Source organism: Bufo bufo, chromosome 5, assembly GCF_905171765.1.
Source record: "Bufo bufo chromosome 5, aBufBuf1.1, whole genome shotgun sequence".
Taxonomy (NCBI): domain Eukaryota; kingdom Metazoa; phylum Chordata; class Amphibia; order Anura; family Bufonidae; genus Bufo; species Bufo bufo.
Window position 1 is genome coordinate 125,933,952 of NC_053393.1, and position 25,905 is coordinate 125,959,856.

At 43.6% G+C, this 25,905-nt stretch overlaps 1 protein-coding gene across 1 annotated transcript in view; it reads left to right on the forward strand.

Moving 5' to 3' along the window:
• The first annotated feature begins 16,984 nt into the window (after positions 1-16,984).
• Positions 16,985-25,905, forward strand: part of TOX (thymocyte selection associated high mobility group box) — a 284,951-nt gene continuing 276,030 nt past the window's right edge. The window contains exon 1 of the mRNA XM_040433308.1: positions 16,985-17,400. Within this exon, the coding sequence (XP_040289242.1) occupies positions 17,299-17,400 (102 nt within the window). The 5' untranslated portion in view covers positions 16,985-17,298. The remainder of the gene's footprint in view (positions 17,401-25,905) is intronic.

Consider the following 25,905-nt stretch of genomic DNA (forward strand, 5'->3'; position numbering starts at 1 on the left):
AATCTTATTGAAACAATGCAACAGCGAATGTGTGCCGTAATCAAATTTGGTGGCGACTTTTTTTTTTGAACAGGAAGTGTATTTCTGCATTTTTTCAGTATTGCATTTAAAGTGAGTCATTTATTTCTGCATTTGTCAGTATTGCATTTAAAGTGAAAGGCATCTTATTATTTGTATTGATTGTTATAGCATTTAATGTCTGAGCCTAGTATTAACATGCCACTGTTAGAGGATGCAAAGATAGATAGAGGAGAAGTTGAAGAGCAAGAGAACCTATCTGAGGTAGAAGAGTCTGATGCAGAATTAGTCTTGCCTCAAACAAATATAGCCAAGCAAATGAACTAAGAAGTTCATCATGTGCCCAAAAAAATACCCCAAAGATGCTGGAAAATTTGGAGCAAGAGGCAGCACTGAAAGGAAAAAAGTTCGCCAGAATGTATGATAAGTGGAAATTATACAGCCCTGATCAAAAGTTTAAGACCACTTGAAAAATTGCAAAAAATCGTATTTCGCATGCCTGGATCTTAACAAGGTTCCAAGTAGAGCTTCAACATGCAACAAGAACAAATGGGAGAAAGACAAAACATTTTTTGAGCATTCAATTTAAAGAAAACAACGAATAAACTGAAACAGGCTGTTTTTTAGCCTATCAAAAGTTTAGGACCACACCTCCAAAAAAAAACTAAACTCCCCCAAAACAGAAATCCAACTTCCAAACATGAGCTCAGTAATGAGTAGTTCCGCTGTTATTCTTTATCACTTCAAAAATTTGTTTCGGCATGCTTGATGCAAGCGTTTCCATGAGGTGAGTGGGAACATTTCTCCAAGTGGTGAAGTCGGCCGCACGAAGGCCATCTACTGTCTGGAACTGTTGTCCATTTTTGTAAAATTCCCTTGCCATCCATCCCCAAAGGTTCTCAATTGGATTTAGATCAGGGGAACACGCAGTATGGGCTAAAAGAGTGATGTTATTCTCCTGGAAGAAGTCCCTTGTCCTGCGGGCATTGCGTACTGTAGCGTTGTCCTGTTGAAAAACCCAGTCGTTACCACACAGACGAGGGCCCTCAGTAATGAGGAATGCTCTCTGCAACATCTGGACATAGCCAGTGGCCGTTTGACGCCCCTGCACTTCCTGAAGCTCTATTGTTCCACTGAAGGAAAAAGCACCCCAGACCATTATGGCGCCCCCTCCACTGTGGCGCGTAGAAAACCTCTCAGGTGGGATCTGCTTGTCATGCCAGTAACGTTGGAAACCATCAGGACCATCAAGGTAAAAAAAATTCTCATCAGAGAATAAAACTTTCTTCTACCTTTGAATGTCCCATGTTTGGTGCTCTCTTGCAAAGTCCAAACGAGCAGTTCTGTGGCGTTCAAGGAGACGAGGTCTTTGAAGGCGTTTTTTGTTTTTGAAGCCCTTCAGTCTCAGATGCCGTCTGATGGTTATGGGGCTGCAGTCAGCACCAGTAAGGGCCTTAATTTGGGTCGAGGATCGTCCAGTGTCTTGACGGACAGCCAATTGGATCTTCCGGCTCAGTGCTGATGACATTTTTTTGGGTCTTCCACTTGAATTTTTTGTTCCATAACCCTCAGGATCATTTAAGAAATTCCAAATGACTGCCTTACTGCGTCCCACCTCAGCAGCGATGGTGCGCTGTGAGAGACCCTGCTTATGCAGTTCAACAACCTGACCACGTTCAAAAAGGGAGAGTTTTTTTGCCTTTGCCATCACAACAGAAAATGTCCTAAAATTTGGATCAGCTAAAAAACAGCCTGTTTCAGTTTAATCGTTATTTTCAATTTATTGAATGCTCAAAAAATGTTTTGTCTCACTCTCATTTCTTCTTGTTGCATGTTGAAGCTCTACTTGGAACCTTGTTAAGATCCAACAATGTAAAATATGATTTTTTGCCATTTTTCAAGTGGTCTTAAACTTTTGATCAGGACTGTACATTAACCACCTCCGGACCGCCTAACGCAGATTCGCGTTCCGGAGGTGGCAGCCCTGCGCTCAGCGACGCATATACACGTCATCTCGCGTGAGCCGGGATTTCCTGTGAACGCGCGCACACAGGCGCGCGCGCTCACAGGAACGGAAGGTAAGAGAGTTGATCTCCAGCCTGCCAGCGGCGATCGTTCGCTGGCAGGCTGGAGATGTGATTTTTTTAACCCCTAACAGGTATATTAGACGCTGTTTTGATAACAGCGTCTAATATACCTGCTACCTGGTCCTCTGGTGGTCCCCTTTGTTTGGATCGACCACCAGAGGACACAGGTAGCTCAGTAAAGTAGCACCAAGCACCACTACACTACACTACACCCCCCCCCGTCACTTATTAACCCCTTATTAGCCCCTGATCACCCCTGATCACCCCATATAGACTCCCTGATCACCCCCCTGTCATTGATTACCCCCCTGTCATTGATCACACCCCTGTAAAGCTCCATTCAGATGTCCGCATGATTTTTACGGATCCACTGATAGATGGATCGGATCCGCAAAACGCATACGGACGTCTGAATAAAGCCTTACAGGGGCGTGATCAATGACTGTGGTGATCACCCCATATAGACTCCCTGATCACCCCCCTGTCATTGATTATCCCCCTGTCATTGATCACACCCCTGTAAAGCTCCATTCAGATGTCCGCATGATTTTTACGGATCCACTGATAGATGGATCGGATCCGCAAAACGCATACGGAAATCTGAATGGAGCCTTATAGGGGGGTGATCAATGACAGGGGGGTGATCACCCCATATAGACTCCCTGATCACCCCCCTGTCATTGATCACCCCCTGTCATTGATCACCCCTCTGTAAGGCTCCATTCAGACATTTTTTTGGCCCAAGTTAGCGGAAATTATTATTTTTTTCTTACAAAGTCTCATATTCCACTAACTTGTGTCAAAAAATAAAATTTCACATGAACTCACCATACCCCTCACGGAATCCAAATGCGTAAAAATTTTTAGACATTTATATTCCAGACTTCTTCTCACGCTTTAGGGCCCCTAGAATGCCAGGGCAGTATAAATACCCCACATGTGACCCCATTTCGGAAAGAAGACACCCCAAGGTATTCCGTGAGGGGCATATTGAGTCCATGAAAGATTGAAATTTTTGTCCCAAGTTAGCGGAAAGGGAGACTTTGTGAGAAAAAAATAAATAAAATCAATTTCCGCTAACTTGTGCCAAAAAAAAAAAATTTCTATGAACTCGCCATGCCCCTCATTGAATACCTTGGGGTGTCTTCTTTCCAAAATGGGGTCACATGTGGGGTATTTATACTGCCCTGGTATTCTAGGGGCCCTAAAGCGTGAGAAGAAGTCTGGGATCCAAATGTCTAAAAATGCCCTCATAAAAGGAATGTGGGCCCCTTTGCGCATCTAGGCTGCAAAAAAGTGTCACACATCTGGTATCGCCATACTCAGGAGAAGTTGGGGAATGTGTTTTGGGGTGTCATTTTACATATACCCATGCTGGGTGAGAGAAATATCTTGGCAAAAGACAACTTTTCCCATTTTTTTATACAAAGTTGGCATTTGACCAAGATATTTATCTCACCCAGCATGGGTATATGTAAAATGACACCCCAAAACACATTCCCCAACTTCTCCTGAATACGGCGATACCAGATGTGTGACACTTTTTTGCAGCCTAGGTGGGCAAAGGGGCCCACATTCCAAAGAGCACCTTTCGGATTTCACAGGTCATTTACCTACTTACAACACATTAGGGCCCCTGGAAAATGCCAGGGCAGTATAACTAACCCACAAGTGACCCCATTTTGGAAAGAAGACACCCCAAGGTACTCCGTGAGGGGCATGGCAAGTTCCTAGAATTTTTTATTTTTTGTCACAAGTTAGTGGAAAATGATGATTTTATTTTTTTTTTCTTACAAAGTCTCATATTCCACTAACTTGTGACAAAAAATAAAAACTTCCATGAACTCACTATGCCCATCAGCGAATACCTTGGGGTGTGTTCTTTCCAAAATGGGGTCACTTGTCGGGTAGTTATACTGCCCTGGCATTCTAGGGGCCCAAATGTGTGGTAAGGAGTTTGAAATCAAATTCTGTAAAAAATGACCAGTGAAATCCGAAAGGTGCTCTTTGGAATATGGGCCCCTTTGCCCACCTAGGCTGCAAAAAAGTGTCACACATGTGGTATCTCCGTATTCAGGAGAAGTTTGGGAATGTGTTTTGGGGTGTCATTTTACATATACCCATGCTGGGTGAGATAAATATCTTGGTCAAATGCCAACTTTGTATAAAAAAATTGGAAAAGTTGTCTTTTGCCAAGATATTTCTCTCACCCAGCATGGGTATATGTAAAATGACACCCCAAAACACATTCCCCAACTTCTCCTGAATACGGAGATACCACATGTGTGGCACTTTTTTGCAGCCTAGGTGGGCAAAGGGGCCCACATTCCAAAGAGCACCTTTCGGATTTCACTGGTCATGTTTTACAGAATTTGATTTCAAACTCCTTACCACACATTTGGGCCCCTAGAATGCCAGGGCAGTATAACTACCCCACAAGTGACCCTATTTTGGAAAGAAGACACCCCAAGGTATTCCATGAGGGGCATGGCGAGTTCCTAGAATTTTTTATTTTTTGTCACAAGTTAGTGGAAAATGATGATTTTTTTTTTTTTTTCTTACAAAGTCTCATATTCCACTAACTTGTGACAAAAAATAAAAACTTCCATGAACTTACTATGCCCATCAGCGAATACCTTGGGGTGTCTTCTTTCCAAAATGGGGTCACTTGTGGGGTAGTTATACTGCCCTGGCATTCTAGGGGCCCAAATGTGTGGTAAGGAGTTTGAAATCAAATTCTGTAAAAAATGACCAGTGAAATCCGAAAGGTGCTCTTTGGAATATGGGCCCCTTTGCCCACCTAGGCTGCAAAAAAGTGTCACATATCTGGTATCTCCGTATTCAGGAGAAGTTGGGGAATGTGTTTTGGGGTGTCATTTTACATATACCCATGCTGGGTGAGAGAAATATCTTGGCATAAGACAACTTTTCCCATTTTTTTATACAAAGTTGGCATTTGACCAAGATATTTATCTCACTCAAATATCTATTGAAGAGAAAGCTTGCAACTAGACGTACCATTCTTGCCGCAGTGGCTTCTATATTTGATCCATTGGAATTCTTGGCTCCAGTAATCCTCAGAGCAAAAAAAATACTACAAGAATTATGCAGACAGAAGTTGGGATGGGACGAGCCCATACCTGAAAATTTGAAGCCAAGGTGGGAGAGTTGGATAAGAGACTTGCAAAACTTGGGAGAAGTTCGGATACCCAGATGTTTTGTACCTCATGATTTCGGAAAGTACAAGAAAATAGAACTTCATCATTTTTCAGATGCCAGTAGTTATGGTTATGGTCAGTGCTCCTACATCAGAGTAATAGGAGAAGAAAAGATACACTGTGCCCTGGTTATGGGTAAGGCCAGAGTTGCACTTACTAGTATTCAAAAAGTTTGAAATCAAATTCTGTAAAAAATGACCAGTGAAATCCGAAAGGTGCTCTTTGGAATATGGGCCCCTTTGCCCACCTAGGCTGCAAAAAAGTGTCACATATCTGGTATCTCCGTATTCAGGAGAAGTTGGGGAATGTGTTTTGGGGTGTCATTTTACATATACCCATGCTGGGTGAGAGAAATATCTTGGCAAAAGACAACTTTTCCCATTTTTTTATACAAAGTTGGCATTTGACCAAGATATTTATCTCACTCAAATATCTATTGAAGAGAAAGCTTGCAACTAGACGTACCATTCTTGCCGCAGTGGCTTCTATATTTGATCCATTGGAATTCTTGGCTCCAGTAATCCTCAGAGCAAAAAAAATACTACAAGAATTATGCAGACAGAAGTTGGGATGGGACGAGCCCATACCTGAAAATTTGAAGCCAAGGTGGGAGAGTTGGATAAGAGACTTGCAAAACTTGGGAGAAGTTCGGATACCCAGATGTTTTGTACCTCATGATTTCGGAAAGTACAAGAAAATAGAACTTCATCATTTTTCAGATGCCAGTAGTTATGGTTATGGTCAGTGCTCCTACATCAGAGTAATAGGAGAAGAAAAGATACACTGTGCCCTGGTTATGGGTAAGGCCAGAGTTGCACTTACTAGTATTCAGACAATACCAAGACTTAAACTGACAGCAGCCGTAATTTCAGCATCAGTAAGCAAGTTTCTGAGAGAAGAATTGGAATTGAAAATAGATTAAGAATATTTTTGGACAGACTCACAAGTTGTCCTAGGATACATAAACAATGAAGCTCAAAGAGTTGAGAAAATTCAGGAAATAAATCCAGAACATTGGCATCACATTGACAGAAAGCATAACCCAACAGATCATGCTTCAAGAGGCCTGAATGTTACAGAATTGAAAAATTCTAACTGGTTCACCGGCCCAGAGTTCCTTTGGGAAAAGAAAATCACGCCCAGTAAAGGTTACACAGAATTGTCTATGGGTGATGCAGATGTAAAAGTTGTACAAACATTGAGCATTTCTGCTGACATACTTGAAAGACCAGTCAGATGTTCAAAATGGAATACAGTCATAAATGTAGTAGCTCGAATTCAACGTTTGGCAAAGGGAATCAGAAAGAAGGAATCATTGAATGTAGAAGAAAAAATAAAAGCTGAAGAAACACTCATAAGACTAAATCAACAGAGATTCAACAGTGAAGAGTTGAAGAGACTTAGTCAAGAACCTAAAAGGCAAAGTTATAGCAAAGTATATAAGTAAATGTGTAGTCTGCAGAAAGGCACGTAGTCCTACCGAAGAACAAAGAATGGCAGATTTACTGGCAGATCGTGTAAACCCATCACCACCATTTCTTTATAGCGGAATGTATTGTTTTGGCCCATTCATCACCAAACAGAACCGCAAGGAGCACAAGAGATATGGACTAATATTTACATGTCTGAGCTCCAGAGCAATTCACCTGGAAATGTTAGAAGATATGTCAACTGACGCATTCATTGACGCCTTGATATGTTACAGGTATTGTCAGAGAGCTTAGATCTCACCAAGGATCTAATTTTGTCGGAGCAAAGAATGAATTGAAGAAAGTTCTAAAAGAGATCGATAAAGAAAAGGTAACTGAGTATTTGTTAGAGAAACAGTGTGATTTTCATATGAATGCTCCACATGCAAACCATACAGGAGGAGTTTGGGAAAGACAAATCAGAACTGTAAAAAATGTGTTAAGTTCAGTGATGAAAAAGAACGCCGGAAGAATAGATGATGCTTCACTTAGAACCCTATTCTATGAAGTAATGTCTATTGTTAACAGTCGTCCACTTACAGTTGATAACATCAACAATCCAACAAGTTTGGACCCTTTAACTCCCAACCATCTACTTCACCTTAAGTCTGATTACATACAGCCACCAGCTGGAAAGTTCACCAAAGAGGATTTATATGCTAAAAGCAAATGGCGAAGAGTTCAATATCTATCAGAACAGTTTTGCAATAGATGGAGGAAAGAGTACTTAGCCAATCTTATGCTAAGAAGTAAAAGGCAAACACCCAGAAGAAATATCCACGTTGGTGACATAGTGTTAGTAAAAGAAGAAGATTTACCTAGAAGTCAATGGAAATTGGCCAAAGTTCGAGAAGTTCAAAGGGATGAAGACAAACTAGTAAGAAGAGTGTTGTTACAAATAGGAGACTCAAAACTTGACAAAAATGGAAAACGTCTCACTACTCCACTCAAGTTGGAACGTCAGATACAGAAGTTAGTTGTTTTACTTGAGAGTGATAAAAGACACTTGGAAGTTGAGAACATGATGTAAAATTCCTCAAATTCATGTTTAAGTCCTACTACTGAGAACATAGAATTATCAGTAATTTTGGTGGGAGTGTAGCTGGCCAGCTAAGACTTGTCCTAGGTTGCTAATATGGCTTATATGTTTATACAGCTAAACCTGCCAATAACCTCAATACAGTTTCTATGTTTGTGTGTTATAGACAAAAGCAGAGTTATTTACTGTGACTTCAAGTTTGGATGTCATATAACTGTTGTATTTTGTGCTCACAGAAGCAGGAAAAGATAATATGCCTTTAAGATTCATTATATGGATGTGAGGTAAGCTTGATGACACAGCAGAAATAACAGAAAGCATGGGTGGAGCAGTAAAGTTCAGTGCAGACATACCTGGAGAGTAGAGATGGCCCGAATAGTTCGCCAGCGAATAGTTCCCGGCGAACATAGCTTGTTCACGTTCGCCGCGGCGGGCGAACATATGCGATGTTCGGTCCGCCCCCTATACATCATCATTGAGTAAACTTTGACCCTGTACCTCACAGTCAGCAGACACATTCCAGCCAATCAGCAGCAGACTCTCCCTCCCAGACCCTCCCACCTCCTGGACAGCATCCATTTTAGATTCATTCGGAAGATGCATTCTCAGTGAGAGGAGGGACAGTGCCGCTGCTGCTGATTCAATAGGGAAAGTGTTAGCTAGGGCAGTGTTCTGTGTCCACAGACTCATCTGCTGTAAGGACAGCGTCCTGACAGCACCCCAAAAAGTCCTTTTCAGGGCTAGTATATCAGTCTGCTTTTTTTCATTTTTTTTTATATATATATATATATATATATATATATTGCAGTTGCCTGTGTGAGAGGCTGCAGGCTCAGTCACAGACAGTACTGTGTGCACACCATTCATACAGGGTGTGACAGAAATTTAATCTTTTTCTGTGATATAATCACAGTTGCAAGCCAGTGTGTGTCAGGCCCACACAGACTGTATTGTGGCCACTGGCTAGGCCTCCACTCATACCGTTACAGGGTGTCACTCACTCAAATACCTTTCAGATAAAAAAAATTATATTTAAGATTTTTCTGTGATTTAATCACATTTGCAAGCCAGTGTGTGTCAGGCCCACACAGACTGTATTGTGGCCACTGGCTAGTGGCTAGGCCTCCACTTATACTGTTACAGGGTGTCACTCACTCACAAATACCTCGCAGATAAAAAATAATTATATTTAATATTTTTCTGTGATATAATCACATTTGCAAGCCCGTTTGTGTCAGGCCCACACAGACTGTATTGTGGACAGTGGCTAGGCCTCCACTTATACCGTTACAGGGTGTAACTCACTCACAAATACCTCGCAGATAAATAAAAATTCTATTTAATCTTTTTCTGTGATATAATCACAGTTGCAAGCCAGTGTGTGTCAGGCCCACACAGACTGTATTGTGGCCACTGGCTAGACCTCCACTTATACCGTTACAGGGTGTCAATCACTCAAATACCTTTCAGATAAAAAGAATTCTATTTAATATTTTTCTGTGATATAATCACAATTGCAAGCCCGTGTGTGTCAGGCCCACAAAGACTGTATTGTGGCCACTGGCTAGTGGCTAGGCCTCCACTCATACCGTTACAGGGTGTCACTCACTCACAAATACCTCGCAGATAAAAAAAAATTCTATTTAATATTTTTCTGTGATATAATCACATTTGCAAGCCCGTGTGTGTCAGGCCCACACAGACTGTATTGTGGCCACTGGCTAGTGGCTAGGCCTCCACTCATACCGTTACAGGGTGTCACTCACTCACAAATACCTCGCAGATAAAAAAAAATTATATTTAATCTTTTTCTGTGATATAATCACAGTTGCAAGCCAGTGTGTGTCGGGCCCACACAGACTGTACTGTGCCCACTGCCCACCACTTATATAGGATGGCACAGTACCTTGCACGTATAGTAACACTTATCTAATAAAAAATGACAGGCAGAGGCAGGCCACGCCGCAGGGGCTGTCGTGGTGCTGTGATTTCCACTGGCCCTGGAATAATGCCCAGTGTTCAGAGGCCACGTACCCTGAACCCAAAAAATTCGGAGAAAATAGTTGACTGGCTTACACAGGACACCCAATATTCAACAGCTTCCGCTAAGAACCTTGACGCACCATCCTCCTCCAGCTCAGCTTTGGTCACCTGCTCTCAAGTTACCACTCTCCCGCCCGCCGCCACCACCACCACTACCACCACAGCCGCTTCACTTGATCCCTCAGACGAGTTATTTACACATCAGTTGGATGAAATTAGTGATGCACAACCATTATTGCCAGAGGATGGAGATAACAGGGATATGTCTCAGTCAGGCAGCATTACACACATGGACGTACAGTGTGATGATGATGATGATGATGATGTTGTACCCGCTGCTGCTTCCTTTGCTGAGGTGTCAGATACAAGTGAAGTGGTTGATGATGACGATGTGTCCGTGGAGGCCACGTGGGTGCCTGCTCGAAGAGAAGAAAAAAGAGGGGGAAAGTTCAAAAGGGGAGACAGAGAGAAGAAGGAGACGAGTTGGAAGCAGGGGGAGGTCGTCGCAAGGAGCTAGTGGCACAGTCAGACAGCATGTATTGGCACCCGGGGTCAGCCAGACAGCATGCCAATCAACACATGCTGTTGCCACCACCAGAATGCTGTCATTGCAAAGCTCAGCAGTGTGGCATTTTTTTTGTGTGTCTGCCTCTGACAACAGCGATGCCATTTGCAACCTGTGCCAAAAGAAACTGAGTCGTGGGAAGTCCAACAACCACCTAGGTACAACTGCTTTGCGAAGGCACATGATCGCACATCACAAACGCCTATGGGATCAACACATGATGACGAGTAGAAGCAGAACACAAGCTCAAAGCCACCATCCTCCTCCTGGTCCAGCATCTTCAGCCACGTCAACCACTGCTGTCCTCCTTGCCCCCTCTCAACCATCCGCCACTCCGCCTCTCACCTTCAGCAGTTCCATCTCATCTGCCCACAGTCAGGTGTCTGTAAAGGAAATGTTTGAGCGTAGGAAGCCAATGTCACAGAGTCACCCCCTTGCCCGGCGTCTGACAGCTGGCTTGACGGAACTCTTAGCCCGCCAGCTTTTACCATACTAGCTGGTGGAGTCTGAGGCCTTCAAAAAATTTGTCGCTATTGGGACACCACAGTGGAAGGTACCCGGATGAATTATTTTTTCAAAAAAGGCAATCCCAAACCTCTACTCAGTAATTGAAAAGGAAGTCATGGCATCTCTGGCATACAGTGTTGGGGCAAGGGTCCATCTGGCCACTGATACCTGGTCTGCAAAGCACAGTCAGGGCAGGTATATCACCTACACTGCGCATTGGGTCAACCTGCTGACGGCTGACAAGCATGGAATGCGTGGCTCTGCAGCGAAGTTGGGTGACACCGCCACGACTTGCAGGCAGGCCTACTGCCACCTCCTCTACTCCTCCTACTCCATCCTTTTTCATAACCTCCTCGGCTGAGTCCTCTTCTGCTGCGGCGTCTGGCTGCACATCAACTGAATCCCCCCAGCTCCCCAGGGGCTATTCCACATCCCGGATACGACAGTGTCACGCTGTCTTGGGGTTGACTTGCCTGAAAGCAGAGAGCCACACCGGACCAGCACTCCTGTCCGCCCTGAACGCACAGGTGGATCAGTGGCTGACCCCGCACCAACTGGAGATCGGCAAAGTGGTGTGTGACAATGGAAGCAATTTGTTGGCAGCATTGAATTTGGGCAAGTTGTCACATGTGCCGTGCATGGCACATGTGTTGAATCTCATCGTACAACGCTTTGTGTCTAAGTACCCAGGCTTACAGGACATCCTCAAGCAGGCCAGGAAGGTGTGTGGCCATTTCAGGCGTTCCTACACGGCCATGGTGCACTTTTCAGACATTTAGCGCCGAAACAACATGCCAGTGAGGCGCTTGATTTGCGACAGCCCGACACATTGGAATTCAACACTCCTAATGTTCGACCGCCTGCTCCAACAAGAAAAAGCCATCAACGAGTACTTGTATGACCGGGGTGCTAGGACAGCCTCTGCGGAGCTGGGAATTTTTTTGCCACGTTACTGGACGCTCATGCGCAATGCCTGTAGGCTCATGCGTCCTTTTGAGGAGGTGACAAACCTAGTCAGTCGCACCGAAGGCACCATCAGCGACCTCATCCCATTTGTTTTCTTTCTGGAGCATGCCCTGCAAAGAGTGCTGGATCAGGCTGTAGATGAGCGTGAAGAGGAAGAGTTGTGGTCACCATCACCACCAGAAACAGCCTAGTCATCATCGCTTGCCAGACCTGCGGCAATGCTGCAAGAAGAGTATGAGGAAGAGGAGTCAGAGGAGGAATGTGGCTTTTAGGAGGAGGAAGACCAACCACAGCAGGCATCCCAGGGTGCTTGTTGTTGTCACCTATCTGGGACCCGTGGTGTTGTACGTGGCTGGGGTGAAGAACAGACCGTCAATGACATCAGTGAGGACGAGGAACGGGAAATGAGTAGCTCGGCATCCAACCTTGTGCAAATGGGGTCTTTCATGCTGTCATGTCTGTTGAGGGACCCTCGTATAAAAAGGATGAAGGAGAACAACCTGTACTGGTGGCCACGCTACTAGACCCCCGGTATAAGCAGAAAGTGGCGGAAATGTTACCAACTTACCGAAAGTCAGAAAGGATGCAGCAGTTCAAAACAAAACAAAAAAATATGCTTTACACAGCTTATAAGGGGGATGTCACAGCACAACGGGAATCTAACAGGGGAAGAGGTGAAAGTAATCCTCCTACGACCACGGCGGCAAGGACAGGATGCTTTACAGATGTGTTGTTGATGGAGGACATGCAGAGCTTTTTCAGTCCTACACATCGCCACAGCCCTTCGGGATCAAGCCTTAGAGAACGACTCGACCGACAGGTAGCAGACTACCTCGCCTTAGCTGCAGATATCGACACTCTGAGGAGCGATGAACCCCTTGACTACTGGGTGTGCAGGCTTGACCTGTGGCCTGAGCTATCCCAGTTTGCGATAGAACTTCTGGCCTGCCCCGCTTCAAGTGTCCTGTCAGAAAGGACCTTCAGTGCAGCAGGAGGCATTGTCACTGACAAAAGAAGTCGCCTCGGTCCAAAAAGTGTTGATTACCTCACCTTCATTAAGATGAATGAGGCATGGATCCCAAAGGGACTGACAGTGGGGGATACGTTTGACTAACAAAAGGCCTGATGACATGCCTTGGCCTCAAAATGGTCCCCACGCTGCTGTATTTAATGTCTGCATACCGGATGACTTTTGTGAATTCTCCACCACCAACTAGGGTTCAAGCCGCAATGTTTTAGTCACCTTTCTGCCTTGAAAACACCAATTTTTCCGGCCGCTGCTACAACAGCGGCTGCAACAATAACATTATTTTTCAGGCATGTGTACATGCCTAATTTTTCTGGCCTCTGGTGCTGCACTGTGGCTGCAAAAACAAAACAAAACAAAAAGGAACATACAAGTGTCAATGTTGCCACACCCCAGATGATAAGGCCGTTGCTTCATTATGATCAGACCAAAAGCGATCGGCTGGATGATTTTTCATAGAAAAAACATAATTTTTTTTTAAAATTTTTTTTTTTAAGTTGTATGTGTGGGTTTTTAATACATAAAATATAAAAATCATAATAAATTCTCTTAATAGTTTATTAGAAATAATGCAGACAATTTAAAAAATCCCCATCAATTCCAATACAAAGCAAGTACAAAGCTCAGAACTAAATTATTCCAGGATGTCGTAATGGTTTTTTAATTCGACAATGGTTAATCAATTCAACAAACGTCCCCGGGTAGGGGACGTAACAGGGATTAAACTGATAGGAATAGTACTAGTTAAGACACCACTCATATAGGGTGTCACAGCACATTGCTCCGTGCACGCGCAGTGCCCCAACTTGGGAGTAAGAGGACCGACCAAGCTGCTTTTTCCATCTCCCGGTTCCTAAAATCAATTCAGTTTGGTGTATCAGAGTTTGGTCTGTCACTGTGAAGGCAGTCGAAGGTACCCGGCCTAAAAAATTTTTCACAAAAGGCAATCCCACCCTGATATGGGACGTAACAGGGATTAAACTGATGAGAATAGTACTACAGAAAATACCACTCATATCGGGTGTGAGAGTAAATTGCACGGCGCAGACGCAGTGACCGTGGCGTGGATTCAAACAAAGGGGAGGGAGCCAGCGTTTTTTTAACCATCTCCCCGTTCTAAAAATCTATTTAATAAATGGACCCCAGATTGGGGACCATACAGGGATTAAACTGATGAGAATAGTACTACAGAAAATACCACTCACGGGTGTGACAGTAAATTGCACGGCGCTGACGCAGTGACCGTGGCGTGGATTCAAACAAAGGGGAGGGAGCCAGCGTTTTTTTAACCATCTCCCCGTTCGAAAAATCAATTTAATAAATGGATACCAGATTGAGGACCATACAGGGATTAAACTGATGAGAATAGTACTACAGAAAATACCACTCATATCGGGTGTGACAGTAAATTGCACGGCACAGACGTAGTGACCGTGGTGTGGATTCAAACAAAGGGGAGGGAGCCAGCGTTTTTTTAACCATCTCCCCGTTCGAAAAATTAATTCAATTCACCTGTCGGGGACCCTTGGTGTTGTACGTGGCTAGGTGGAGGAAGAAACCTTCAATGACATCAACGGGACCTGGCTAGCTTGGTATCCAACCTTGTGCAAATGGGAAGTTTGCGGTTGGGCAAATGGACTGTTTGCGGTTGTTTGCGGTGCATTAAAAGGGGAGTTTGGTCTGTCAATGTCTGTGAAGCGGGCGTAACCCTTACACTACCTGATCGATACAACATCATACCTGATCGTATACACACACTGGATGTTTTAAACCACGTTGGTCAAAATAAAATTGGATTGTTAGGTGATTTATGCCCTTTATGGATTAAAATCCAACTCTGCGTCAACTATGTAATTTTCCATGGGAGTTTTGCCATGGATCCCCCTCCGGCATGCCACAGTCCAGGTGTTAGTCCCCTTGAAACAACTTTTCCATCACTACTGTGGCTAGAAAGAGTCCCTGTGGGTTTTAAAATTTGCCTGCCTATTGAAGTCTATGGCGGTTCGCCCGGTTCACCTGTTAACGAACATTTGCAGAAATTCGCGTTCGCCGTTTGCGAACGAAAAATTTTATGTTCGCGACATCTCTACTGGAGAGGAGAGAATTGGGTGATGGTCAGTAGGCAGTGATGACAGACTGGATTCCATATCCATAATATTACATTTTGGTATAATTCAATATGTGCACTTGTTTTTGCGGGATTTTAATATTGATGACCTTTCTTCAGGATAGGTCATCAATTTCAGAAAGGTGGGGGTCCGACACCCAGCAGCCCCGCTGATCAGCTGTATTAGGAGACATTGCACATCTCCCGTCTCTCTTCCTGTCCGCTGCTATGGCCGCATTGACATACAGCAGAGAGCAGGAAGAGAGAAGGGAGACAACACGTTTCCTCATACAGCTGTGTCGGACCCCCGCCAATCGGATATTGATGACCAAGGCCTCATGCACACGACCGTTTTTGTGGTGCGCATCCGAGCTGCATTTTTTGCGGCTCGGGTGCGGACCCATTCACTTCAATGGGGCCGCAAAAGATGCGGACAGCACTCTGTGTGCTGTCCGCATCCGTTGTACCGTTCCGTGGCCCCGCAAAAAATATATAGCATGTCCTATTCTTGTTTGTTTTGCGGACAAGAATAGGCATTTCTACAATGGGCCGCCCGTTCCGTTCTGCAAATTGCGGAAGGCACACGGGCGGCTTCCGTTTTTTGCGGATCCGTGGTTTGCAGACCGCCAAAAACTGAACGGTTGTGTGCATGAGGCCCTATCCTGAGGATAGGTCATCAATAGTAAAAACCCTGGGCAACCCCTTTAAAAGATGTTGCATTGAAAGAACCTGTCAGTTACCATCCACTGATAGAAATGACATGAAATCTTATCATTACACAATAAGGCTCACCATCAGGATTGCGTGCGGAAAATCCGCACTGTAGGTCATGTACATTTTATTCTATGAGAATTTTAAATTCTCAGTGCACACGATGCAGATTTTTTCCGCGCGGATTTTGACCTGCGGTGCGGATTTTGAAATCCGCAACACGTCAATTTATTTTATTTTTCCTGACTGGATTTTCTTCATTCACTTAGTAAAATCTGCATGCGGAAAATCCGCACCGAAACCGCATGCAAATCTGCACCAATTGATGCGGATTGACTGCACGTATTTGCCTGCGAACACCTGCAGATTTCAGTGCGGATGCTCCGCACATGAATCCGGAACGTGTGCACATGTACCCTAAGGGCTTATTCACACTGCCGTTGTGGTTCCGTTCCGTGCATTGGGGATCGCAATTTGCGGCCTCAATGCACGGGCAAAGTCCGTGCGGAGGAAGGGACAGATCGAGACCCATTCAACTTAAATGGCTCTGTGATCCGTCCGCACCGCAAACAAATAGAGCAAGTTCTATTTCTTTGCGGTGCTGAGGCACAGACAGAAACACCACGAAAGCACTCCGTGGGGTTCCGATCCGTGCTTCCGTTCCGCATATCCGTGATTGCAGACCCATTCAAGCGAATGGGTCCGCATCTGTGGTGCCCGTGTATTGCAGACCCGCAAAACGGCCGGGGAACCACAATGGCCGTGTGAACGAGCACTAATTGGGGGGAGATTTATCGAAACTGGGGCAAAGGAAAAGTGGCTTAGTTGCCCATAGCAACCAATCAGATTCCCCCTTTCATTTTTCAATGGAGCTCTGAAAGATGAAAGCTGGAGTCTGAAGGGGTTTGCCAGTTTTTCTTTGCACCAGTTTCGATAAACCACATCCAATCTAGACAAAAAGAAAAACTTTTCCAAGGCACACATCTAGCCGGACTCTAAACCTATGTGAAGGCGTATAATCTGCCTATAAAGTGTATCCGCGCTGTGGAAGGATAACACGATCCTGTAGCGGTGACATAACCGGCTCCGCAGCGCGTGCATCTTCTCAGGACAAAGAGAAAGTTGGCTTCTACCAGCAGATGGCGCCCTTTAGGTCAACAGATCCAACGTGCGGGTAATAAGTGAAAACGCTACACATCCACACACGGCGTCCCTCCTCCTCCTCCTCCAGCAGCAGCAGCAGCAGCAGAGCACGGGGCAGCCATTCCGCAAGCTGGGCAAAGACAGCTTCCCTTGTTCACAGGAGCTCGGCCACCATCCGGGGGACCCTCAGGAGCCGCTGACACAGGGACCACCTGGCCCCCCCTGACTTGTACCTGGTGGAGTTGAGCTGTGACTTGCATTGCCTTCTATGTGAGGGATCCACATGCAGCAGTGAAGGAGGCTTCAGCCCTGGCTCTTCTTGTTCCCTGCATCCCTGAGTCTTTTTCCTGCTACTGGACATACAACTAGCCTGGAGTTTCCTTGATGTGTGCAGTGCAATGGATGTGAGATTTTACCCACCACCAGCACAGGCTGCTGCAGCCCCTGACACCCCCTGCTTGGGAACATCTCAGTGTCTGGACCCCTACTATTGCAACAAGGTGATTTTAATGTGTTCTTCTGCCTGTCTTTTTGCTTCTTTTACCTATGAATGCGCACAAAGCCATGCACTGTCTCCATACTGTACTGCCTTGCTGTGTGCGGTTGCGGTGGGGGGTGATGATGGGGGGGGGGGGGGGGTGCGCGAACGACCTCCTATTAGATTAGGATAACTCCAGCAGACCGTAGATCTTACTTTCATCCTAATGAGCCGGGCTGTGACATTTGTCATGTTGTCCTGACAGCCTTTCCAGCCTAGGTCCTGCTGGTTCGCTTGAGTCGTGTTTGCTGAGTTTTTTTAGCGCAGATTTCTACCGGCTATATAGTTGCGAAAAGTTCTGGTGACCACGTGACCTCCGGCGGTCGTCTTATCTTTTACCGTCGGTCACTAATCCAAACGATACCCTTGTTTAAAAGTGTTTGCGCCACATTCCCCAAGAAGGTCGCCCCCCCCCCAACAGAATCGGCGTCCCTTAGGTGCCGGTATAACTACTTCGCATGGCCACGCCCCTTCCTAATGACAACGAAAAGTACGGTCAGAGGTGGCAGTAGGGATCCCGAAAAAAATGTCATCCTTAATTCATCAACAGGGCACCCGGCGCCAAATTTTGTTGCTTTGTGGAGTGCAGAGCCTAGAAGTTGCCCTGACATCTCGCAGTGCAAACATCACAGCTTCTTCTTCTTTTTTTTTATTCTGGCGTCACTTATTACCGTTATTATATCCGCCAGTCAGGACCGGCACCGCGGGATTTAAGTTGCCCAGAATGGTGGAAGTCTGGAGTTATTTTCTGCACGGTGGCAGCAGGCGACGGTGTGCATGAATTACACTCCGCTGCACTGATGGGATGAGGTTTGTGTGCATGAATAAGAATAGCGTGTTTAGCACAAAAACACTTACATGACAAAGGCAGCCATCCAGGCTTACAACTGGGGGGAAAAAAAAATAAAAGTGCTGTGTGCCGCCTGCTAAGTGGCTGACATAAAAAGTTTAGCATTGCCAGTCACTGTGGACTTGGCGTTGCTGTATTATGGAGCCTATCGGCCATGATCAATGTTGAATAATATAGGTAATTGTTTACAAAACATCCATGAAAAACAATGGGATTGTTACATTGTAGCAGGACAGGATGTTCTAAATTCTCCCCGCTTCCACAGGGTTACGTCAGTAACCCATGTAATTAGTTTTCTACGACAGGTATAAAGCACCGTACAATATGGCGTTGTATAGGGTTCAACATAGCAGCAGTTATTATATTCTCTATACAAATTGGCCTCTGGTATAGCAAATGTATTTTTCATCAGATGTAACTATAAACCAGTAATGTAATTGAGTTCAATGACCTTCCAGCGTGTAACCAGATAGCTCCCCAGCATTAGCTAAGTCACTAATTGCTGGTATTAAGAACCACTTCTTCATGTTGGATCCTAATTTCATACATGTAAAAGCCGCTCGCGTTTTCCAATCTGATGTCTTTACTGGCTTCACCTTCCATGACTATACGTTATCCCGGAGGAAAGGCTTTTGTTCTTGAGTATCATCTCTTAAGGAAGTAGAAATCCAGGACGCTTGTGTTATATGGGCAATATACTTGATGACACCAGGTCATAACAGATGCTGTAATAACATATAAACCGGTATATGTTTATGGTGCTTTGGTGAGATGGGCACCAGGAGTCTTCTTCTGTGAAATATTTGGGGGCAAAAGTCAGGATATTATGAATTAGAAACAGGAGAAATATACGGGGATGACTTTTTTTTTTTTTTTTGCGTGAATTGCAGATAATTACTCCAACCCTAAGTGCTCTCATTATGGATCATTATTAAGATGATAGACACAATGAAGATAGATCGGGCCGTTCTACAGTCTCTACACTTGTGCCGGTTGGTTACTGTTTGAAATGGCTAGAGAACCTGATAGCAGCTTGGACAAACTCATTCAGACGCCTATCTTGTAAAGCTTGTAGCTTGAGGGATAGCGACCTATCAGACATTTGTCCAGCTATCAAATAGCAGCCACTAATCAATACAAAGCTACTTTAAACATCAAGTTCCTCAGCGCCTGATTTAACAATACATCCAGGATAAAAATTGACAGAGGTGTCAGATAAATTTAGATAAATGCAATGGTTATGGGAGATGTAAAAAAAAAAGAAAAAAAAAAGCCCTGTTCACGTTGCTCCTGGGTATCATAGTGTATATAATAAGTGTGCCGTGTTACACGTCGGGGTGTTGTGTCTGTAGAGTGTTCCTCTGTGTTATGAAATGTCTATTCACATAAAAATGATACTAGTATAATGATATTTTGACACTTCTAGCAGATGTTAGTCTCGCCGATGAGAGGGAGTCTGACCCCTGCCATCAGTAGGAGAGAAAATAATGGTCTACACCGCTTCCTATGGTGAGCCTCAAAGAAGCGTGCACTAGATTTTGTGAGCTAAGCTCCTTCAGGAGAAAATGAAGTCTACAACCCCTTCACTTTCTACTTATACAGATATTTTACCTCTCAGGGTAATGAAAGCGTGCGTAGATGTGCTTAAAGATTACTTTGCTTGCAGTTGTGAAATAGGACCTAGAGAAGTGGACATTTATTTATTTATTTCAATTTTCTTTTCTATTTTCTATTACAACTTTTAGAGACAAATGTTCTAAATGAATTACAATATCTAATTCTACCCGTTCTGCTGCTAAGGACTGCATCCTGGTCTGCGCAGATTGTGTTACATTATCCGCCATAGTTATTACTTCTTCTAAGCCTACCCATCCAGCCTTGCTATTTATTAATTTTTTATTTTTTTTTAGATATTCTTTCCACCTCTTTCCAAAAACATGCTATTATGTTGTCGGATATGACTAGCATTTAAGATATTACCTTTCAGAGGCGAATGGATTGAATGGGCAAGCTTCGGATGATTGAACATTTGTGTTCTTCACTTTCCACTACATTAATGCATTGTTACCAAATATCATTCTTTTTCATTGCCCACAAATGACTACGAAAGATTTTTTTGCGGAATTGAATTTTCAGACTAATTAACTGTTATTGATTTGCTTGTAAGCGGAAATGGGCAAACGGAGACTGTGGGTTTTCTCAATTCTAAAATAATACAGGGCTCTTTATGGGATGCCTCGAAGAATCACTGCATATTCTCTTACTTAATGGTAATGGTTTTTCATTGTCTGTGGATACGTGTTTAATGTAAGCACATTAGAATAGACCTTTGAAAACTGCAATGTATTAGGGTCCAAATGGGCCCAAGGGTGTTCCAAGCACTGAAACCCTGTAGAGCCGCTTGTAGTGCGTGGCTCTTGCTTGAACAGTCTGTATAGGGCACAAGGAATCTTTCGGCATAGATTACAAAATATGTCATCGTATGGCATGTGTGTACCAATAAAAAGAGTAATATTCTGTTTTTGTATTTTTTTAAAGTCACCGCATACCCATAGACTTGACGCCATGTGGTACTTTTTGGGACTTCGATACTGATCTTGATATGGTTTAGGCCTCATGCACACAAACTCATTTTCTTTCCGTGTCCTATTATTGTCCGCATTACGGACAAGGATAGAACTGTTCTATTAGGGGCCAGCTGTTCCGTTCCGCAAAATACATGGATGTCATCCGTATTTTTTTGCGGATCCGTTTTTTGCAGACCGCAAAATACATACGGTCATGTGCATGAGGACTTATTATCCTTATTATTTGGGGGACAACATTGTATCTCATACCTCCATCTAGCTTAAGGAAGCATTTTACAGATACATTTACTGGATGACAGTGCCCAAAAATAGTTTTATACCATCAGACTACAAAATAAGTTTTTATTGATTTGTACTTTAAAGGGGATATCCTATGATATCCCTTATGTTAATTTTTTATCACCTGTCAACTATATTGGTCACAGAATTTTGATAGGTGCCATCTGACTTCTGAAAATCCATCTTCCAAGCCCAAACCACCCATTTTTGGTTGGCGAATTCACCTTCTTGTATGCGGCCCCTCTCCAAAAGAAGACACTCGCATTCCTCTATTTCAGACTTCCCCATTCACTGAGAGTGGAATTGACTAAAGCCACTTTCTTTTGGAGAGTGGGTGCACGCATATGGTCCATACTTGGAAACAGTGGGAATCCCACAAATCGGACCCGAGCTGGTCTAATTCTTATGATCTGTCTACGTTTCTGGTAAAAACAACAGAAAAGGATTTCAGTGGACAACCCATTCAGGGCACATGGTTGGTTTAAGGACCAGTCATTTAGTATATAATACAAATTTTAATGACATAATCATGGCTTCATCTGGGCCAGTCTAATGATGCTACATCCATTGGTGCATTGGTCATGATGTGTATTGGAGTTTTTAGTTTTTGTACTCCGACCCTAGTGACCATAGCTATGTCGAACAATGCATTTCATATATAAAGAATTATATTTCATGCAGAACATGTACAGTCAGGTCCATAAATATTGGGACATCGACACAATTCTAAAATTTTTGGCTCAATACACCACCTCAATGGATTTGAAATGAAACGAACAACATGTGCTTTAACTGCAGACTGTCAGCTTTAATTTGAGGGTATTTACATCCAAATCAGATGAACCGTGTAGTAATTACAACAGTTTGCATATGTGCCTCCCACTTGTTAAGGAACCAAAAGTCATGTGACAATTGGCTTCTCAGCTGTTCCAGGGCCAGGTGTGTGTTATTCCCTCATTATCCCAATTACAATGAGCAGATAAAAGGTCCAGAGTTCATTTCAAGTGTGCTATTTGCATTTGGAATCTGTTGCTGTCAACTCTCAAGATGAGATCCAAAGAGTTGTCACTATCAGTGAAGCAAGCCATCATTAGGCTGAAAAAACCAAACAAACCCATCAGAGAGATAGCAAAAACATTAGGCGTGGCCAAAACAACTGCTCAGCAACACCAAAAGACCCGGAAGACCACGGAAAACAACTGTGGTGGATGACCGAAGAATTCTTTCCCTGGTGAAGAAAACACCCTTCACAACAGTTGGCCAGATCAAGAACACTCTTCAGGAGGTAGGTGTATGTGTGTCAAAGTCAACAATCAAGAGAAGACTTCACCAGAGTGAATACAGAGGGTTCACCACAAGATGTAAACCATTGGTGAGCCTCAAAAACAGGAAGGCCAGATTAGAGTTTGCCAAACGACATCTAAAAAAGCCTTCACAGTTCTGGAACAACATCCTATGGACAGATGAGACCAAGATCAACTTGTACCAGAGTGATGGGAAGAGAAGAGTATGGAGAAGGAAATGAACTGCTCATGATCCTAAGCATACCACCTCATCAGTAAAGCGTGGTGGTGGTAGTGTCATGGCGTGGGCATGTATGGCTGCCAATGGAACTGGTTCTCTTGTATTTATTGATGATGTGACTGCTGACAAAATCAGCAGGATGAATTCTAAAGTGTTTCGGGCAATATTATCTGCTCATATTCAGCCAAATGTTTCAAAACTCATTGGACGGCTCTTCACAGTGCAGATGGACAATGAACCAAAGCATACTGCAAAAGCAACCAAAGAGTTTTTAAGGGAAAGAAGTGGAATGTTATGCAATGGCCAAGTCAATCACCTGACCTGAATCCGATTGGGCATGAATTTCACTTGCTGAAGACAAAACTGAAGGGAAAATGCCCCAAGAACAAGCAGGAACTGAAGACAGTTGCAGTAGAGGCCTGGCAGAGCATCACCAGGGATGAACCCCAACTCCAGGTGATGTCTATGCGTTCCAGACTTCAGGCTGTTTTTAACTGCAAAGGATTTGCAATCAAGTATTAAAAAGTGAAAGTTTGATTTATGACAATTCTTATGTCCCAATACTTTTGGTCCCTTAACAAGTGGGAGGCACATATGCAAACTGTTGTAATTCCTACACCGTTCACCTGATTTGGATGCAAATACCCTCAAATTAAAGCTGACAGTCTGCATTTAAAGCACATCTTGTTTGTTTGATTTCAAATCCATTGTGGTGGTGTATAGAGCCAAAAATGTTAGAATTGTGTCGATGTCCCAATATTTATGGACCTGACTGTATATATTAAAGAGGCACTCCTAGAAAGAAATGTTCCTTCCCATATATATTAATGTCTGGCACATAGGTACATCAGGTGTCCAATAAGGTTTTAGACTGGGTCTCGGCTCTCTAGGATGTACGGTTCTTGCATATATAGCACCATCACATGACCCGTATTACCCAATAGAAGATTGCGGGTCCTTCAGTCTTGACATACACACAGTTTTACACAAGGTTTACATAACACCCCAGCCATTTGTATTTACTGCTTTAGGTCACCGTTAAGGGGTGTGGGCACTGTGAAGGTCACTATTAAGGGGGCTGGATACTGTGGAGGTCACAGTTAAGGGGGGTGCGTGCAAGGTCAGATTACTGACAGCCAGGGACTGTAAATAAATGATTAAAGCCAGGTCCTCCCCGGCAGCTGATAACAGTGCCTGGGCTGTGTGTACTTCTCCCTGTCCCTGCGCTTGGCAGACGCTCCCTCACTCAGCAGAGCTGGAGAATGCAGAGTTGAACCAGTGCACAACAGGTAAGGGAAATCTGCCATCTGCTCAGTGTATAAAAGAAAGCAACATGTGGTAAGAGGACCCCTTTGTGCTGTAGGAGATTAACCCTTTAGGGGGAGGGCTCTGGTTACTGACACTTTTGGGGGGCTATTGTTACTGGCTAGTAAGGGCAGGCGGGATTAGCCTCAGGGTGAGGGCAGTGGCGGCCATCTTAACTGAATAGTGAGATTGCAGTTTTATGCAGACTGGTTGCTAAGGGCTGAATCTTATTAAATATGGGGTAAGTCAGTCTAATAGTAACTGATTATGGAATATCATGTTATTAGTAACTACATATATGAAAATTGGGCCACTATGGAGGTCACTGTTAAGGGGCGGAGTGCTGTGGAGGTCACAGCTAAGGGGGTGGGAGCTGTGGAGGTCACAGTTAAGGGGACGAGGTTTTGTGGCAGTCACTGTTAAGGAGGTGGAGCATTGTAGAAGTCACTGTTAAAGGGTTGGTGCAATCTGGATGTCACTGTTATGGGGAACACTGTAGATATTTTTTAATCACACATTAAATATTGATTTATTAATGTATTTTCATCAGAAAATCAGTTTCTATGTTCATTCCTATAAGCGTCTTGATGTCAGTTTCATATGTACTGTATGAATGGACTTCCTATTCACATAGCAGATACTGAGAGTTTCATCTTGGGGTAAAATGACTATCAAAAGAGACGAAGACTGAAAATAAATGAAAAACGTTTTTACGCAATTTTGTTGCAAAGATGTTTTGCAGCAAAATCTGCAACTTTTCCCCGCTCATGCCACTTTTGAAAAGTGGTGAAAGAACGGGGCATGGCATGGTTGGAATAGAGGGCGAACCGGCAGGCTCATCTCATTCATCCTTTTTCACGCCGGTTTTTGCTGTGGAAAATTAAACTATGTCAGCAAGGAAGCTGGCATAGATTAAAGCATGTCGCACTGCCGGCAGTAGCAAGCGCAAAATGTAATGTAGAGGCCGTGCCTAAATCGCCCGTCTTAATAAATGTATCGGATTCCACCTTTCATGTTTGACATCTCCTTTAGAAAATGATTGGTTGCTATGGACAACTAAGCCAGTTCTACTTTACATCAGTTTGATAAATGACCCCAAAAGTTTGCTAAGCAAACTATTATATATATATACTAGCACTTTTACAAAAAAAAATAATTCTGACAGTGCTTTTTTTAGAGATGGATCATAATCCAATATCAGTCAACTTTGAAAGTTATAGTTACTACTTACTTTAGTTTTCTGCAACCAAAGTGGGCGATACTGAAGCAATTTTATTCAGGTCACTGTGTCTGTGTTTGATTTTGTTACATATGTATGGACATTTATGAGCAAAAGTCAGGTCAGTACGTTTTTTTCATTTGCATAATGCTTAGGAATGTTATAATCAACATGGATCTGGCATGCGTCCAGGACAAAAATGTACACCTTCTGAGAGGCTACCATCTGCCATGCAAATTTGTACACAGTAACAAAAGTCTGGTGGAAAATGTAAAGAGAGAGTGTGAATTTTACATAGGCTGTACAAGAAAATGTTCTTTGTGTCCCTAAACAATTTGGCACATGTTCGCAGATAATCCCCTAATCAGTGAGCAAAAATGCAGTTTGAGTGCTATGTGAAATAGAAGCTTAAATAAGTTTCTTATGTTTTCCACGTGTTTGGTAGAATAGTTTTTTAAGGAATTGAGAAGATAAAAAATTAGAAATGGTTCTTCAGACAATAAACGTATCCTTTAAAATGGAGATTTCAGCTCTGCATACCATGTAAATGTGAATGCAGCTCTGGATAACATTATAGGCTGTAACATGGTATGAGTAAAAGATAATTAAGTTTGTGTGAAAGTGGTCTTACTTTTAATGTAGATCAGTAAACATGCTGAACTATGTAAAGCAATGTTTTAAATAGTCTTTTAAAAAATCTTT